The 18880-nt window shown below is 43.8% G+C and overlaps 2 protein-coding genes across 12 annotated transcripts in view; one reads left to right on the top strand and one right to left on the bottom strand.

The window, feature by feature from the left end:
* The window catches only part of LOC137616097 (dual specificity protein phosphatase MPK-4-like), a 56436-nt gene extending 52814 nt beyond the window's left edge, over positions 1-3622 (bottom strand). Inside the window, exon 1 of one of the 4 annotated variants that reach the window (XM_068345771.1) lies at positions 3599-3622. In XM_068345771.1, the coding sequence (XP_068201872.1) occupies positions 3599-3603 (5 nt within the window). In that variant the 5' untranslated portion in view covers positions 3604-3622. The other 3 variants (XM_068345774.1, XM_068345772.1, XM_068345773.1) reach the window with 3 other exon arrangements.
* Positions 3623-6672: 3050 nt separating this feature from the next.
* Positions 6673-18880, top strand: part of Wdr59 (WD repeat domain 59) — a 312153-nt gene continuing 299945 nt past the window's right edge. For 7 of the 8 annotated variants that reach the window (XR_011039436.1, XM_068346284.1, XM_068346280.1 and 4 more), the window contains exon 1: positions 6676-6947. Coding sequence is in view for 7 of the 8 variants with exons in the window: in XM_068346284.1 (XP_068202385.1) it covers positions 6894-6947 (54 nt within the window). In the remaining variant the exon portion in view is untranslated. Of the gene's footprint in view, positions 6948-18880 lie in introns of all 8 variants that reach the window. The other variant, XM_068346278.1, reaches the window with a different exon arrangement.

Below are 18880 nucleotides of genomic sequence, written 5' to 3'. Positions count from 1 at the left end.
GTAACACTTTGCGCATATCACTTTATCACTTCGAATTTCTGTTTTGCACTTATTTCACTGAAATCGAAACTTTTACTGATTTCTACCTGAAACACGCAATTCTACCCTTCATTAAAAGGTAGTAATTGCGAAATCAGTCGTATAATGCAAGCTCATTAATACCAGCAAAAAACAGAAAACATATTTTAAGATAAAAAAATCAGTGGCTGGGAAAGAGACTAAACACTAGTTCATATAACTACGTTTTCAATCTCTCACCGCACATAGCCTGGGGACGAGAATAAAAAACTAAAACGTTTTATCCTTCCTCCCCGTACAGCGACTAGGGACGAGAGTAACTCGAGAACAACGTTACCCGCTTGAACGGAACGTTTTCTCTCCTCTCTCTCCCTCCGTCTCTATCTCTCTCTCTCTTTCTCTCTTGATTTCGCACCTAAGAGAAGAGCCCAATTATATTTCGTCAAAAAAACATGTTATTTGACTAAAGGAAAAAACTGAAAGGTTTTTCAATTAAAAAGTTCCTTTAAAATAGAATTTAAAACATTTAAGCTAAGAAAGAATGAACAAAACGTCAGAATCGATTTACTCTTACTGCAAAGTGAAACCGTGATACACTCTCTCTCTATCGTAACGATAGAGCGCATGTTGAACGTCCTGAACGTCAACAACTGCGTAGCATAAATAAACTAAACGTTAGTTCATCTTTGAAAACAGTACGAAGACTATCAAAGAAATTCTTTCATAAAATATTACATTTAAAAAGTTTTAAATCCTTAGCTCTTTAAAAGCTAATTACGATATAAAGGGCTCAACGTTGATTAACTTCGGTTTCCAAGTTAGGACCGCCTACTCTCAGGAAAGGTCTATATAAACAAAACATTAAAATTATTTTTATATGTTTATAATAAATGGAAAGTTAATCGAAGAGGCCTAATAAAGGCGGAGAGATATAAAATATATAGAGGAAAATCTATAACGTGATATAATTACTAAAAGCCTAAACACACTTCCGTCTAAGGGAAGGGTCGGCCATTTAAAAATGAAAGAAAGTCCATACTCTCTTTGTCACCATAATTAAATCTATCCAAAACGAGTTCAAGATTTAAGATGAAGATAAAACACCTGCATAGCGAAAGCTCAAAACTAGAATAAAGTACTTCACCAATTAGTTGTGAAAAAACTCCAGTTTAGCAACAGCGAGTAAGTACGTCTTGTCGATAGCTCGACAGAGAGAAAATTGAGTCTTTGTTTACATTGAGTACTGGGTATCTGGACGACAGATGGCGCTGTTGGGCACACCCGCAACCTGTGTAGCGATCGCTGGCAAGTTTTTACCGTAGAGTTGTCTGTCGGGCAACAGAGTTGCAGCTATATAATCACCGGCTAAGTTAAATATTGAAAACATAAAATTTATCTTGATGTTTAGTATAAATGGAAAGCTAATCGAAGAGGCCTAATAAAGGCGGGTGAGATATAAAATATATAGAGGAAAATCTATAAATATCAACAATAATTTATAAAGTGATAAAATAATTACTAAAAGCCTTAAACACACTTCCGTACACTGAGGGAAGGGTCGGCCATCTTTTCTCTATGGAAAAACCAGAGATTAAAAAAAGCAAGGGCAAAACACTTTTCCTCTCCTTTCAAAAGCATTTCTTTTGAAGATAGTATTGAATAATCCAACACGGCGAAAGAAATAAAACCAAAACCAAGTACTTCACCAATTCGGTAGAAAACTCGAGGTCATAAAGCGAGCGGAACCAACTTGTCGACAAGACCGACAGAGAAGAACTGGAGATGTTGACAAGTATATGCGGTATCTGGCCGATAGTTGGCGCTGGTGGTCACACCCGCAACCTTCACGGCGATCGCTCGCGAGTTCTTGGAATCTGTCGAGCCGTCGGAGACGTCAGCTATTATATATTCACCGGCTAAGTTTAATATTTAAAAACATGATTATGTGTTATCTTGCCAGGTATAAATCTGGTTGGGAAGCAACCACAGGGTCGAGATATATTCATGGGGTAAGCTAAGGATATGGTGATCTAAGGGAGGGGTGCAGGTTCCTGCAGTTCCGTGGTGGGTAAGGAAACAGCTCCTAGGTGGGAAACATTGGGCTAATTGGTGTTCCTATATTTGTTTCCATTTTAAAATGTGGTTTTCAGTCATACCTTTTGGAATTGTCAAACCTCTAAAGTTTGAAAGATAAGGGTTTCCCCCATTATCTGCATCAAAACAGTTCAAAGTACCTATAAATCTACCAAGAACACAACCTATTTTCGGTAATTTTGTATTGTATTACAGGGTGAGATTTCGAACAGAAAATATATGTTTTCCTATAGTAAATAACGTGATTTAAACAAATTTGATGTTCATTTCAATCGGAAACAAACAGATCAACCAATTCGGCTAACTTTAAGTTGCACGGTGTCACTTCTCTTACGAATGTACTGCGAACGATAACATTAGCAACGTTACCATTAATACACAGCGTTACCAACGTTGTACGTATGGTACACAGAGTTACCAACGGCACGCTGAAATTACTAACGATAGTAATGATAGATATTTCCATACGTATTTTGAATAATTTCTCCATATAAGTTTTATTCAATATATAAAAAGTACAAAAAGGGCACAGAACCTAACAAACCCACCTAACCTAGCCTAGTAGTATGACAGGTCACAAAATAACATTTGATCTACATCGGACGTTGGCAGCACTGGTTACTGTATTTTTTCATGATACAATCTTTGCAACGGCGCCTCCAAAGTTTATCCAGATATACTGTTTTGTATTTTCCTCCGGTTATTATAATTTCAAGAAGGTAATGTATAGAGAAGAAAAGGCTTGTTTTACGTTTATATATCGATTCCCAAGTATGTTTTCCCCACCCAAAACCCCGAGTTCCCACTGGGGGTCCCCCATTATCGGAGGATATAGATGTATATATATTTCTGAAACTATTCATTTGCGACGGGAACGAGTGTCATTTTCGAAGAGAGCGTAATTTTTTCTATAAGAAATAGTAGTTGTTTTCCTAGGTTACATTGCCCTGTAATACACTACAATGAAACCCTATTTTCTTCATTAGTAACGTGCTGTAGTAAAAATTTACCATTATATTAATTACAGACCCGATTCGTCCCAACCGGCTATAAAGACTCGGGTTTGCACCAATTATTTTGATTTCACCAAAGTTATAGTTATTGGGTATATTTGTTAATTTACATAGTTTGGAGCCTCTGCCTTTCATTGAAACAGACTTTTTAAAAAAATTTTACTTGGGAAAAAAATACAAGAACATCAACTAACTTCAGATTCCTCCACATTACCTAACCTAGGAGCCATATCCTCACCTACTTAACTACCAGCTGAAATACATCCCCCTAAGACTACCACATTTTTGGTTACCCAGCAAACTACATTCACCCCAAGAATTTTTCCCTTTGAATATCATATATATAGTTCTGGATGAATCATTATACTTATAGATCCTATGAACTAGGTATTAGGTAGTCAAAAATGAGACAAAAATAATGCTCTTACCCAAAAGTAGTATTAAAATAGGAGACAACGTTTAAAACGGCTCACCTCATTGCAGTGGTAATGTAGTTTGCGCTTCATTCGACTTTTTCTACTTGATGCTATATTTTACACTATTTTGCAAAAGCAATTGTCTCATTTTAAGAGGTTTTAATTCAATTACCCCCTCTAATATATTCACAGAATAATAAACACCCAGTAAAACATTTTTTTACCAGCGAAATTTACTTTTGAAAAACACATTAGGTCTGTGTCCTCTTCAATTGCACAAAACATTGGCTTATTGAGAAAGTCTTACAAGATTTTCGGTGATCAATCTATTCTGAAGAAGTGTTTCAATTCTTTCATTCTACCTTGTTTTGAGTATTGTTCTCCTGTCTGGTGTTCAGCTGCTGATTCTCATCTTGATTTGTTGGACAGAAACTTACGGTCTATTAAATTTCTTATTCTTGATCTAGATATTAATCTTTGGCACCGTCGTTCAATTAGTTCATTATGCATGTGGCATAAGATTTTTCATAACTCTGACCATCCTTTACATGCAGATCTCCCTGGATAATTCTATCCTGTTCGTAATATTATATGCAGGGAGTTAATTCTAATAGCCAGGCCTTCTCCATCATGAGGCTCAATACTACACAGTATTCTAGAAGTTTTATTCCAGCTGTTACCAAGTTGTGGAATGATCTTCCTAATCGGGTAGTTGAATCAGTAGAACTTCAAAAGTTCAAAGTTGGAGCAAATGTTTTTATGTTGACCAGGCTGACATGAGTCTTTTTATAGTTTATATATGACATATCTGTTTTTGACGTTGTTAATAGTTTATATAGGACATATCTGCTTTGACACTGTTACTGTTTTTAGAATGATATATTGTTAATTTATTCTCATCATTTATTTATTTCCTTTCCTCACTGGGCTATTTTTTCCTATTGGAGCCCTTGGGCTTATAGCATCTTGCTTTTCCAACTAGGGTTGTAGCTTGGCTAATAATAATAATAATAATAATAATAATTGATTTATGCTGTATTCTTGTCCTACTGATTTTAAAACTATGAATCAAAACTACATGCTCATCATTATAATCATCAACTACAGCAGCAGCAGCATCTATTCCTGCGCCTATTGACGCAAAGGGCCTCGGTTAGATTTAGCCAGTCGTCTCTATCTTGAGGTTTTAAATCAGAACTTCTACATTCACCATCTTCAACTTCATGCTTCATAGTCCTTAGCCGTGTAGCCCTGGGTCTTCCAAACCTTCTAGTGCCTTGTGGAGCCCAGTTGAGAGTTTGGTGAACTAATCTCTCTTGGGGGGAGTACAAGCCATCTCAATCTACCCCTCACCGTGATCTCATCCACATATGGCATTTGAGTAATTTCTCTTATGGTTTAATTTCTAATCCTGCCCTGCCATTCAACTCCCAACATTCTTCTGAGGGCTTTGTTCTCAAATCTACAAAAATCTGTTGGATATTGTTTCATTGTCATACCATGACCCATGTCCACAGAGTAACACCTATCTCACTAAACTGATATGTAGCCTGATTTTTATAAGTAATTTCAGGCGATTTGATTTCTATATTTTACTTAACCCTAGCCATTGTCTGATTTCCTTTATTCAAACTTTCACTTAACTTCAAATTCTAAAGATCCCATATTTAGTGATCATAGCTCCTAAATATTTAAATGATTCCAACTCGTTAACCTTTTTCTCCTTCCAATAATATTTCATCTTCCCTTATATAATCCGTTCTCATCATCTCTGTCTTTCTTCTTTCTATCTTAAGCCCAAGCTAGTAATTGCTTCTTTAATTTACATAATGCGGCATAAAATAGGAAACCCTCTATACATAAATTTCCCCAGACTTATTGCCAGTTTATGTAGTACGTAGGCTACACTGTACCTACACAGAAAGACGCTTCCAATAAACAATAAAATATTTGTTTTTTTATTTTTTACATACACTCAATCCGCCAATTTATCGAGGGGTTTGTGCATTCAAACAATAGTTATGCACAAGTTTTTATTGTAAGCAAATATGACTGATTTCGTTGTATTCGTAATTTTCTTGAATTTCGAAAATGGCTTTCAGTTCATTCTGTTGATAATCCCAATCTCAGTTAACAGCAATGTTCAATTAAGATGATCTAGTTCTCCTTTATCTAAATAAAATAAAAAGCACTGGTTTGAATCCATGTTCAGTACCTTAAGTGCCAAGGCAAATTTAAATGAAAATTAATTGAATTTTGTTTTTAAGGGGATGGGCTTTTCAATTCTTACATTGCTGAGCAAAAGGTTTATGAAAAATAAAACGTTAAAAACTCTCTTAAAACATCAGTGGCTAATGGTGTTTTTCTTTTCTTATCACATTGCTATTGTTTTGCTTTCTCCTTTTAAATAACCAATGCATTTTATATTTATATAGTTTCTCATTGTGGACTCATATTTTGTGATTTTTATATCGTTAACTATAATAATTAGTTTTAGTTTCCCTCACCACTGATGATGATAGCTATAAGGCTTATTTACATTACATCAAACTACTTGTTCTCATTTCCATACAGCATGTCACGTTTACCAATGGGTTTATCCGTAAAAAATACCCACACTCGTATTATGAATTAGTTAAGCCCTCATTTTTCAATATGACATCAGTGTTTAATATTTTGTTTTTCAAACTTGGTAAACTAAGGTCAGGTGTACTATGGACCACGATTGTTATTTTTTTCTTTCTTTGTTTTTTGCGGAGGGAGGGGCGGGGCTGTGGCATTCCTTACTCTTTAGTAAGTCAATATAATATGGAAGGAACACAAAATTAATATCATTGGGTTTGGTTTTATTCTCCATCTCCCTTTTATTTTAGTCAGAATAACCCTGATGAAAACAATTCTTCATGTCAAAGCAAACTAGTTTACACAAGGAAGCGTTTCGTTTAAATGCAAGTTTACATTGTCTATACTCCTTATATAATTCATTACAATACAACATGTTGTGAGATACGAATTATTTAGATTATAATTAAAGAAAGAATGCCGTCTTGCTAGAGTGGGATATTAGGATAAACCACAATTTGAGAAAAAAATGTTAAAATATTGAAAATTTATTTAAACTAATAGCTCCCTTACGGATGTATAAGTTCTTGAGGGGCCGAGAGCAAGAAAATATCTGGTTCTGCGTAAAGTATCAGTCTGACTGTCTTATAAACATCTACGTATTGTTACCTTCTTTGTTGTTTACAGCGCGTCACTTAGTCTACGTTCACCATGAAATAGAATTTGTACATCAGCTTTCTCACAGCCGGTTATGAAATAGTTATATTACTGATTATCTGGAAGAGAGGCCATGGCTGTAAGGTGGAGCAGTGAAAATGTTGTTGCCGAACACAGGGACCTTCAGGTAAACCTACATATCGCCCTTTTGTCACGTGCCTATTTATATTTATATAAGTTTATGCTATTCATCGCAGTGCAAAACACACACCAGAATCCTTAGTTATCAGGATACCAATCCCACGATGGTCTAGTATTGAACGGTAGGGTAGGCTAACCTACAAAATGTAAGCCCTAGCATTTGCCTAATCATCTCTCGCTATGGTAGGCCTATCAGAGGCCATCTTACTAGGCTAGTATATGATATAGTATGGAGAGGGTAAGGAGTACAAACTTACTGAGGTCCGCGCCAACGAGTTAGGCGATGCGTAGCTAACCATAGACATAACAACACCCGACTCATTACTGATACATACTTATCCTGCACCTACTTTGTCACGTTTACTATTCTTGATTAATTATTTATCTCTTCTCTCATTGGCCAGCTGCAATCATTAATATTGTTTTTGTAAGTTAGGAAGGACCCTATTGATAACCGCGGGCCATCCGGGTAACTGAGCAGTCACGTGACTTCCCGCACGTGGAGCAGTGAAAACAAACCACACTTTAACGTGGTGCTGCATGAACGGTCGTCTGTTAAAGCTAAATTATTCGCCATTATGCCTTCATCGTGTGTTATTTTCAACTGCAAGAATCACAATATCATGCAAGGAAAGATGTTGCATTTTTACAAGTTCCCCAGTCGTAGCAGAAGCCCGGATAGGAGGGATAAGTGGCTTGCAGCATGCCAGCAAATGAATTCAAATGGACACAAATGGTCCCCACTAAAGAGTCGGGTTATTTGTAGTGAACACTTTATCTCAGGTATTTATGAAATTTAACATATTTTAATATAATTTAACATTCTGGTGGCTGGTGTTCCAACAGTATGTCTATTGGTGTTCATTATGAATTTATATTAAATTGCCAAAATACAGGTAAACCCAACATAACTGAGAAAGAACACCCAGACTACATTCCATGCATACTGCCTTTCAAGAAAGACAGCTATGCCAAAGCCAAACGACAACTTGAGAGGCATGAGCGAAATGACAAGAGAAGGCGATTGGTTTGAGGCCAGCAGTAATACACCTCACACTTGTGCGCTGTAAACAGTTCAAAATAATTATTGTTTATCATCATTTTTAACTTGCAAGTGTTGCTAGAAGTTAGAACAGTTGTATTTTATATCTTATTACTCACCTGAAGCATTTAACTTTATATTGTAACGTGTTTTAGCAGCTCCATCCAAAGAATTAACGTAATCGTAAGCCATTGCTCTGGTTTGTTTTCACTTCGCTTGATTCCCGCGCTAGCGATTACGTCATCGATGACGTCAGCCCGCGGTTATGAATAGGTAGAGATGGAATCGGAATGCCAAAATCCCGAGTTCCCACTGGGGGTCCCCAATTATCGTAGGTTATAGATATATATGTATATATATCTGAAACTATTCATTTGCGACGGGGGAACGAGTGTCATTTTCGAAGAGAGTAATTTTTTCTATAAGTAGTTTTTTTCCTAGGTTACTTTGCCCTGTAATACACTACAATAATAGGTTAGTTGATGTCCAATTTTAATCCACAAGGGAGGAACTGGCCACTAACATACAAAGGCTCTTCATGCCCTTGTCTTGTAACATGTAGATACTAATGGTTACCCATATTCATACTGTTGCAAAGGCAATACAACCTATATTACCATAACCTAACCTAGTGAATGCAGTTTTACTTGTGGGGTTTGTTACCAGATCACATGTACCATTGATTATTGTTACTAGCTAAGCTATAACCCTAGTTGGAAAAGCAGGACGCTATAAACCCAGGGGCTCCAACAGGAAAAAATACCCCAGTAAAGTAAGGAAATAAGAAATCTACTACATGAGAAGTAATGAACAATTATAATAAAATATTTCAAGAGCAGTAACAACAATAAAACAGCTTTCATATATGAAATATAAATAGGGACTTAAGTCAGCCTGTTCAACATAGAAACATTTTCTGCAAGTTTAAAATCTTCAAGTTCTTCCCATTCAATTACCCGATTAGGAAGATCATTCCACAACTTGTTCTCTGCTTACTTCTTGTTCTTTCTATGACCTTAGGTAACATTGGCCTTGCTATAAAGTTCTCGAGGACGTTGTGAAAACACAATGTACATACGAACTTCAAGTAAATAAACATGCATTATAAATACGTCTTTGGAAACTTGGGCAGTTGTTCTCGTAGGATCCTGAGAGAGAGAGAGAGAGTGTTAGTGTGTGTGTGTGCGTGTTGAACATTGGTATTATAGTATTTGAGATGCAAAAATAAACACAAATAAGATTCTGTCAAACTCAGTCATGCAGATGACGTCATCATTTAAAAACCGCTATTTGTTCCAACACGGAGTACTTACCTCGAACTACTTTCTTAGGAGTATCTGGGATCTCTTCCCAACCGACCAGAATTTTGTGTAGTTTACCCTACTCCCGTTTTCTATGCAGGGTAACCTCTGGCGGAGTGATACGCGCCCAGAGACGACCCGGGGTCGGTCAGAGAGCATGCTTGCTCAGGTCTCGATCTCCAGTAAGTTTCTGGTTGCGCCGCGGATAACATCCCGACGCTCTCTCTTACCCAGTGCGACCCTTTTGTGTCCCCGACCCCTTTGTGTCTCGCGCGGTTCCCACGTGGTCTCTTTGTGCTCTTCTTTATCCTTTTCCCTTTGTGTTCCTGTGTCTCGCGGTGTCTTACTAGTGCGTTATGGAGCATCCCCGTCGTTGCCCTGGGCCTATGGCTGGCAAATCGTGTGGCGCTTTCCTCTCTAAGCCTGAAGTTAACCCGCACTCCTTGTGTTCTTTGTGTAGGGGCAGTGTGTGTACCCCTACAGCCACGTGTCCGGAGTGTGAGTCCTGGAACGAGGTGCAGTGGGTGTGCTACGGCACCAAGAAGAAGACCTCCTCTAGACATTCACCTAGTAAACCCAGCGTCTCTTCGCCTCTCGCTTCGCCCAGCGTTTCGTCGGACAGTGCTTCTCTGCCGTCTTCCCCTAGCCAGTGTAGGGGCGAGGGAAGTCTGTTGCGGGGAAGAGGCCTGTGGTCCTTCCCCAGGAGTCTGATTTACCTGACAGTGGGATTGTATCTTCGATCCAGGCAAGTGGGGGGCCTGAGGGAGGAATGGGTGTGTGTTCGGGGGATGGAGCCCTGGTGAAAGCAGGTCCCGTCTCGTCGGACGAACCTATGTGGGGTAAAACTGCTGCAGTCTCTTCTACCTCTTGGGCAGGTTTTTCAGGTGCGTCAGCAGCCGAGGGGGCCCTCGAGAAGGAGGACTCGCCGCCGTCAGACACCCTCGCGTGGCCGCCTCCGAAGACGCCCATCAGATCTCCCCTGAGGATGGAAGGGGAGTTTGAGACCTGGTTCCCCAGCTAGGAGCTCCCTCGCTCCCCTCCAGCGCCTTCAGTTATGTTCCCGGCCGTCTTCCTGGAGCCATCGTCGCTGACCAAACACCATATGGACCCACCAGCAACTAGGTGCGACTCGGGCCCTTCAGCGAGGTCCTACAGGTCTTCGGGCTCCTTGGTCGAGGCCTACTCCTACTCATCGGAAGACGGAGCCCCGAGGGACCATAGGAGACGGCGAGATAGGTCCCGCATGAGGCGATCTCGCTCACGTTCCCGTTCAAGATCCCGACACGTGAGTAGGCGCCCTAGATCCCCCAGGAAGAAGTATAGGAGAAGCGACTCGCCGGAGGAAGAATGTGTGCGAGTCGCCATTCCCCGTAGCCAACTTCTGGGGGCTTCATCAGTCCCGAGCACCTCGGGATGGCTCCCTAGGTCCTGCTCACCAGTAGGATTTGTCTCCAGCAGCAGGTATGATCAACGGAGGGAGTCGTCTCATCAGGCCCCAAGGGACAAGCATAAGTCTGCGAAGGTTCCGACTCCATCCGCCCAGCGGAGAGTCTCCCCTTCGGTCTGGCAGCCGCGTCCCGGCCTCAAAATCTACGACGCATCGTCTGGAACGAGAGAGACTCCTTCCCTCGATGGGCAAGCCCACAGACCCCTGGTCTGCCGGAAGATGAGAAAATTCCAGGACGGAGGCCGCCGTCCCAGCGGCGATGCCCTTTCCTACTCCCTGAAGCGAGGAGACGAGACCACTCCAGGAAGATGCCTCCTCCCCGTACGACTCCCCCCGTCGGAGTTCCTCCGTCACAAGAACTGGAGCGCCCAACGGAGAATGTAGAGGACGGGGCAGAAGGTTCGGCAGCGGAAGTTTCGGTATACAGGAGGGTATTAGGCCTCATTAGGTGTCACCACAGGCTGGACGAACCTGAGCCCTCTACTGATGAAGTCTGGCTCTAGAGCCCCAGCATGCTGGTGGATGCGCCTGTGCAACAGAGGCCCTCGCTAGCCCTCCCTTTGGCTAAGGATGTGAAGCTGGGTATGGCGCACGTTGACAAGATCGTGGCCAACCACGCGGAGGCTCCCAAGAGCCAGAGCGCCTTTAGACTTATCCAGGGCCTGAAGACACAGTGCTGGTTCTACCTCCCAAAAGGACACCGCGCGGGGCCCTGTTTGGTGGAGCCAGCAGTTGCCATCCTGGGACAAGGAGCAGCAGAGGAGAGGGCTACCACTGCCCTGGTTTGTTTCTCCCCTATGGAGACTTCCATGATGGAGGAGTTGGCCAAGGACCTGGTTCACGTGTCATCGTGGCTGGATTGGTGGGCCTCCACGCTGGTGGGGTTCCAATCCTCACACGACCTCGCAATCCCGGAGAATGAGGCCTTGCTGAAGGAGCTGATTAGCTCGGGAGGTAAGGCCCTGAAGTTACTGTCCTATCAATCCATAGCGCAGGCCGCCAACCGGATACTGAGGAAAAGGGACACTGTGCTCAGCAAACTAGTAAGGAGGCTCCCTTACAGAGAAGCGAGGTCCTTGAGGAGCCTGCTACTGTGGGACGACTCAGTGTTCCCCCTCAAGGCGGTGGAAGAGACGGTGGAGAGGGTTAGGAAGCTAAAGGATGCGGGAGAACCCAGACCCCCTCCAGCGAGAAGACCTGCCCATAGAAGGACACCCTCCGACGTCTCTCTCACTCCTCGTGCCTCACCTAGCCAGCCCAGGAGAGACGCCCCTACTACATCCTGGCAGCAACCTTCGCAGCCCTCCCGTAGAGGAACGCAGGCTGCGCAGTCAACCTTCAGACCTTCCTATTCGGCCGCCAGAAGAGGTCGATCGGGCCGCGCCTCTCAAAGGAGATTGGGAGAGAGGCCCCCTATTCCTGCCAAAGCCTCAGGTGGGGGGATACCTCAAACATTCTTGGCAAGCATGGCGAGACCACGGATCGGATCCGTGGACCGTGACAGTCCTGAAAGGAGGGTACAGGTTGCCCTTCCTGATACCAGATCTGCAGGCGAAATGGTTGGCACCGAAAGACCCCTTGAGAAGGACAGCCCTACAAGAAGAGGTCTTTGCGATGCTGGCGAAAGGGGGAATAGAACCAGTCAAGAACCTGGGTCCAGGGGTCTACAGCAGACTCTTCCTGGTGGAGAAAGCGACAGGGGGCTGGAGACCAGTCATAGACCTCTCAGCCTTCAACAGGTTTGTGTGCAAGACCGACTTCAAGATGGACACTCCGAAGTCGGTCCTAGCGGCCTTGAGGGAGGGAGACTTCATGATGTCCATAGACCTCAAGGATGCATACTTCCAGATCCCTGTTCACCCCTCCAGCAGGAAGTACCTAAGGGTAAAATGGGGTACCCAAACGTTGCAGTTCAAGACCCTCTGCTTCGGTCTGTCCATAGCCCCTCAGATCTTCACGAGGGTCTTCGCAAGTCTCAGCCTGGGCACATGAACAGGGTATCCGCCTGATTTGGTACCTGGACGACTGGTTGTTGCCTTCAGCCTCGGGAAGTACTGAGGGAGCAAGGCGCGAAGCTCCAGCAGTTCTGCAACGTCCTGGGTATCACCATCAACCTGGAGAAGTCCCAACTGATACCCTCCACCAGGATGACCTACCTCGGGATGGTCCTGGACTCCCGGTTGGCAAGAGCCTTCCCTTCCGCAGAGAGACTGGACAATTTGGACCAGATCCTACGGCCCTTCCTGTCGGATCAGCCCAGGAGAGCCAGGGACTGGCAGAGACTGATAAGCCACCTCGTGTCGTTAGAGAAGCTAGTCCCACAGGGGAGACTCAAACTCAGGGGAGTACAATGGAACCTGAAGGAGACCTGGAACCAGAGAGACTCCCCGCACAAGGTGGTCCCGATGTTCCCGGAGACGAAGGAGGTCCTCGAGTGGTAGCACGACTGATCGAACAGCCTCAAGGGGATGCCCTTCGCAGCTGACCCTCCGGAGATGCTCCTGTTCACGTACGCATCCAAGGAGGGTTGGGGTGCTCATCTCCTCGACAGCACAGCAAGAGGAAGGTGGGTAGCCGAAGAGAAGAACCTGCACATAAACGTACTGGAAATGATGGCAGTGCAAAGAGCGTGCCTAGAGTCGTTCAGCGGCTCCGGGGAAACACCGTGGCACTGATGTGCGGCAACGCCACGGTGATGGCCTACATAAAGAAGCAAGGAGGACTGAAATCGAAGGAGCTGTGCGACCTCACGTTGGAGTTTCTGGAATGGGCTGAAATGAAGCAGATCAAGATCTCGGCCAGATTCATCCTAGGGAAGAGAAACGTCCTGGCCGACGGCCTCAGCAGAATGGGTCAAGTGGTAGGGTCCGAGTGGTCCTTGCACCCAGAAGTGGCCAAGACTCATTCAAAAGTGGGGCTCACTAGTGATAGACCTCTTCGCCACGAGACTGAACGCACAGCTCCCCGTGTTTTGTTCTCCTGTGCCAGATCCGAGGGCGGCGTTTGAGGACGCCTTCCAACACCCTTGGGACAACCTCGACGTTTACACCTTCCCTCCCTTCGGAATGCTCAGGCAAGTCCTCAACAGGGTGAGGCGAGCGGACAACCTGTGGATGACTTTGGTAGCGCCCTGGTGGCCGGAGAGAGAGTGATTCGTGGATATAAAGGAACTGGCGCGCCTTCCACCTTGGCCCCTTCCGGACAGACCAGACCTTCTCTGGCAACCACACTTTCAAAGGTTCCACGAAAACCCTCTGTCCCTCTACCTTCAAGCGTGGAGGTTATCGAGCGTCTCCTGAGGAAGGAAGGGTATTCGGCGAAGATGACAACAAGGATGTCAGGGTACCTGAGACGTTCGTCAGTCGCGGTGTACCGGGCGAAATGGGCTACCTTCACGAAGTGGTGCGTCTCGAAGAACATCAAGCCGTTGAAAACCTCCATCCCGGAGATAGCTGACTTCCTAGTCTATCTCAGGGACGAGGTAAATATGTCCATCCCAGCCATTAAAGGAGTCCGGGCCGCCCTAGGACAAGTCTTCCTCCTGAAGGGCATCGACCTGGGTTCCTCGAGACACATCTCGATGCTCATCAAGAGCTTCGTGCAATCGTGCCCCCCTCAGGCAGTTAGGGTACCCCAGTGGGACGTGGCTAGAGTCCTGAAGATGCTGTCAGAACCCCCCTTCGAACCCCCAAAGGAGATCTTGGACAAAGAGCTCACCCTCAAGACAGTTTTTCTGTTAGTGATGGCGTCAGCAAAACGGGTAGGGAAGCTTCATGGACTTTCATACGAGGTGTCACACTCGAAGGGTTGGAGTGAGGCTACCTTCAGGTTCGTACCATCCTTTGTGGCCAAGACCCAGAACCCAGCAGTCTGTGACCCCAAGTTTGAAGGTTTCTCGGTGCCGGCAATCCCCCATTCGGACAACCTGAGGGACTTGCGGTTGTGCCCTGTCAGAGCGGTACGGAAGTACTGTACTCAGAGAGAACAGCCAGACTTCGACCCGAAATCAAGAGTCTGTTCGTCTCTTCAGGATTAGTAAAGAAACCAATCTCCAAAAATACGATCTCCTTCTGGCTACGGCGGGTGATCGTGAGTGCCTTCAGTAGTGTAGGGGTTCCTCTTCCAGGGAAGCATAGACCCCACGACATCAGAGGGCTTAATTCTTTGTTGAGAAGAACATGGCAGTCAGCCAAATCCTGAGGGCAGGTACATGGGCTAGTCAGTCAACCTTCACAGCTCACTACTTGAAGGAGTGTTCGAGGAGATCCCTGGACGGATTCTCTCTCGGTCCCGTCATTTCAGCGCTTCAGATGATTTAAAGGTGTAGCCCCAGGGAAACCTCGGTCAGTAAGTCCAAGAGACACAGGTTCCTTCCTTATCCCCTCTGTTCCCCTATTACCTTCCCTGAAATGACCCTAAAATCCTTTAACTGCCATGGAATACATCGTCAGTGAATGAATACGTCTCCATGGATTTTTACAGAGGTGAGTTACTTGGACACTAAGATAGTTTTTCGAGTAGTTTTCCCTATTTCTCGTGTTTTCTCTTGGGGGGTCAGCAGAACCTAGCCTCCTATCTAGGTTCCCCTTTTATCTCCTCATCACAGTCTCTGGTTCCTATGGGACTCTCCCACCTCCTAAGGTATAAGTCTCCTAAGAAAGTAGTTCGAGGTAAGTACTCTGTGTTGGAACAAATCACAAATTAAGTAATTTGTATTTGTATTTTTCCTAACAGTACTTACCTCGAACTACTTTCGGGTTATGGCCCGCCCATCCTACCCCGTGTGCCTTACAGGACTTAGTAGAAACCTATCTGTCAAAAACTTACTGGAGATCGAGACCTGAGTAAGCATGCTCTCTGACCCTGGTTCGTCTCTGGGCTCGTATCACTGCCAGAGGTTACCCCACATAGAAAACGGGAGTAGGGTAAACTACACAAAATTCTGGTCTGTTGGGAGGAGATCCCAGATACTCCTAAGAAAGTAGTTCAATGTAAGTACTGTTAGGAAAAATACAAATTACTTAAAATTTGTGATATCTTCATTATTTTGAAAAATAATTGACTATTTGTTCTTTCTATGACCTTAGGCAATATTGACCTTGCTATAAAATTCCCGAGGACGTTGTGAAAACACAATACAAGTCAAACTTCAAGTAAATAAACACATGCATTGTAACTACTTAACGTCTTTGGAAACTCTGGCTGCTGTTTTCGTAGGAGTAAATTTCGTTCTACTACGCTCTACCAATGCCTTCCATTTCTGCCAGATTTTGAAACATAAGTGAAAAATTCGCTATAAATATGCAAAAATAAACACACACAGACTATTCTATCAAACTCAGTCATGCAGACGACACAGTAAGGAAGACGTCATCATTTAAGGACCGCTATATCTTCTCGTTATTTGTAAAAATAATTGGCTGAAACTTTTGGAGAGCATGTACAATATGTTTACGCATACATAGAAGCAATAAAACTATTTTCGATTTCTGAAAGTTGGTATGTCAAAACACCATGGCAGACAGTCTCCTGAAGATTAAATGATAGGAAAAGACATGAAGTTGGAGGAAGGATAGAATGTAAGCTATGTGGGGCAGATACTGAAAACCTCGCCCATTTCCTTCTTGACTGTCCAGACCTCAGCGACGAGAGAAGGAAAATAATAGAATTACAGCAGCCGTACTTAGAAGAAAAGATGATAATAGGAAATGTGCTGTTTGAGAAAGAAGGAATAGAGAAAAGAAAAGAATAAATATATCAGAAGTGGAAAAAAAGAGAGAAGAAAATAAAGGAATTAGAATTAAGAAGAAAGCTAAGGAGGTGCTGATGGAAAGGTGAATCCCTCTGCCCAACAGCTGAATTGAACTGAATTAATTTTAAGCCTAGAATGTACATGCATATCTATTTTGCCTTTGGTAGAATGTAGTTTGGTGGGACAGGTGATATCTTTCTTATTACTTGTTCAATCATTTTTCTTTATGGGGAAAATGTTCTTTACTATGATCTGATATACCAGAATATGAAGTTATTTTATCATTTCAAATAATATAATTTACCTTTACCACGGCAATGTTTTCAAATTTAGCCCAGTCCGAACGCAGGTCACGGGTAGCTCCTGCTTATTTTCCAGTTTTTCCCGATAGATAGAGCCTGTGTCGTCCCAGGCTAAGAGTCGTTCGTTTTTACAATTCAATGCTGTCCCATCAATATACATTCTTACTTCTCAGTTAAGTTTGTAGTTGGTTGGGACATGTCCTTTACAGTGGCATTTGATACTGCTGTAATAATTATCATGAATTGTCAGGTAGAGGAAAGGTTATTATACTACGTCGTTCGCTGAAGCCACGGCCAAGTTACTCGATCGTAAAATTTCCCCCAAGCATTGCTTCCTGCCTGACTACTGTATAGTAACACCTGTTGGGCGGCGCTCCGTTCGCCTATCAGCTGGTGTCGCAAGCTCGAACATTTGTTGATGTTCGGACTTCTGTTTTCGCTAATCCCCAAAATCTACTTGTTTCGTAACCGAAATACAAACCACGCTATTTAGAAAGGGTTACCTTTTAGCGTAGCTGAAATGGCGAGCCATTAGAATTTAACGAGGGTGTATTACCCCCGCGCTAGTTAGCGGGGGGGTAGGGGAGTGGTAGCTAGCTACCCCTCCTCCCCCTCACACACAGGTGAATACTCACTTTCACTTTTGGCTCGGACTGTGACAGACGTCTCTGTCTTGGTCCTCTCTTGGCAGCCATTGTTTGTTTTGTCTTTACTTAATCGCTTACTTTTCATTTACTCAATATATATGTAAACATGTTTTCATGTTTGTATATATATTTGAGTATAGAAATAAGTAAGTTTCCTTTTCAGATTTGTGTGTGTAGTGTACGATATCTACGTGGAGGCCTCGGCAGTTAGGCCACCACGGCGTAATTTTATGGGTGGCGATCGAGTTTGACTTATGTCTTTCTCTCTCTCTCTCTTGAGGTCGTTCACCCTTTTACTACGTGTTACTACGCCCTTGTAGCTTCCTTTCCGTGTGGGGGGGTTGCTACGCCGTACGTTGTCTCAATTAGTTATGAATCTAATTGTAGTTGTTTTTTGTTTTTCAGCTTGTAGAACGATTCCTTTCGGGGTTTTCGTTCTTTCTTTAGTGTTCATTCATTTTTAAATTACATAATTACATAGTTACATAATTATAATTGTTATAATTCTGTTTTGGTTACAGCTCTCCTTCCGCGAGTGTAAGTGGTTGTGAGGGCACGTGCCTGTTGTGTAATTCTTGTTCCTTTCCCTCGGGATTCCTCTTCGGAGCCTTCCCGGGGGAATGAATGTGTACTAATATTATTTGTTTTATTTTTTTACAGTTACCGATCTAGTTCGTTTCTGTAATATGGCAACGGTGTGAGCTGTCTGGTTGAGTCCTGGGGATTCTGCTGTTGCTGCCTCCCCCCTTGTATTTTCGTCAGGGGCGTGTCTCCTTCTACTGGAAGTACTCCCGTGACGACGGACAGCTCTCCAGTTCATTTTAGAACTCTCAGGAGGCTTGCCTCCTTGGGCGGGTAACTTTCCTTCCGAGGGAAGTTTTTCCTGTCCAGGCTTGAGTTTTTCCCCTTTTTGGGGGGTTCTTCTCTTGCCTTTTTTTCGTGCGACTATGCTCTTGGTGCTGAGCGGTCGCACCTGCAGTTTCGCTCAAGGGGCTGGGCAACTGCAGGAGCTCCTCTTCGGAGGATTGCTCCTTTTAGGTCACTGGCTGACCAGTCTCTTCCACGAAGTGTTTCTCTTTCGTTCGCGAGAGAGTACACTCATAGAGACTCCTCTTCGGAGGTTTCCTCTGTTGCTGTTGCTGTTGGCCTCCCTCGCCGTAAGGCCCACCGTCCGCCTCGTCGTAAGGGCCTCTCATCTCCCTATAAGGGTGCTTGAGGCGCCTTTTTGGATCTCCGTTTGCAGCCTACAACTCCTTTTTCTCGATCTTCCGCCTTGGTGCAGATGGACAGCAGTCTGATCTCGTCTTCCGACGGGCAACGGTCTTCCGACGGACATCAGTCTCCCGGCGGACAACGATCCCTTCGGGGCAAAGGGTTGCCCCCACGGGGGTTCTTCCCTTGCGTGTCAGAGTTTCCCTGCGCGCCCTT

This window comes from Palaemon carinicauda, chromosome 22, assembly GCF_036898095.1.
Source record: "Palaemon carinicauda isolate YSFRI2023 chromosome 22, ASM3689809v2, whole genome shotgun sequence".
NCBI classification, from domain to species: domain Eukaryota; kingdom Metazoa; phylum Arthropoda; class Malacostraca; order Decapoda; family Palaemonidae; genus Palaemon; species Palaemon carinicauda.
Note: the sequence above shows the minus strand (reverse complement) of the source record. Positions and strands in the feature narration are given on the sequence as shown.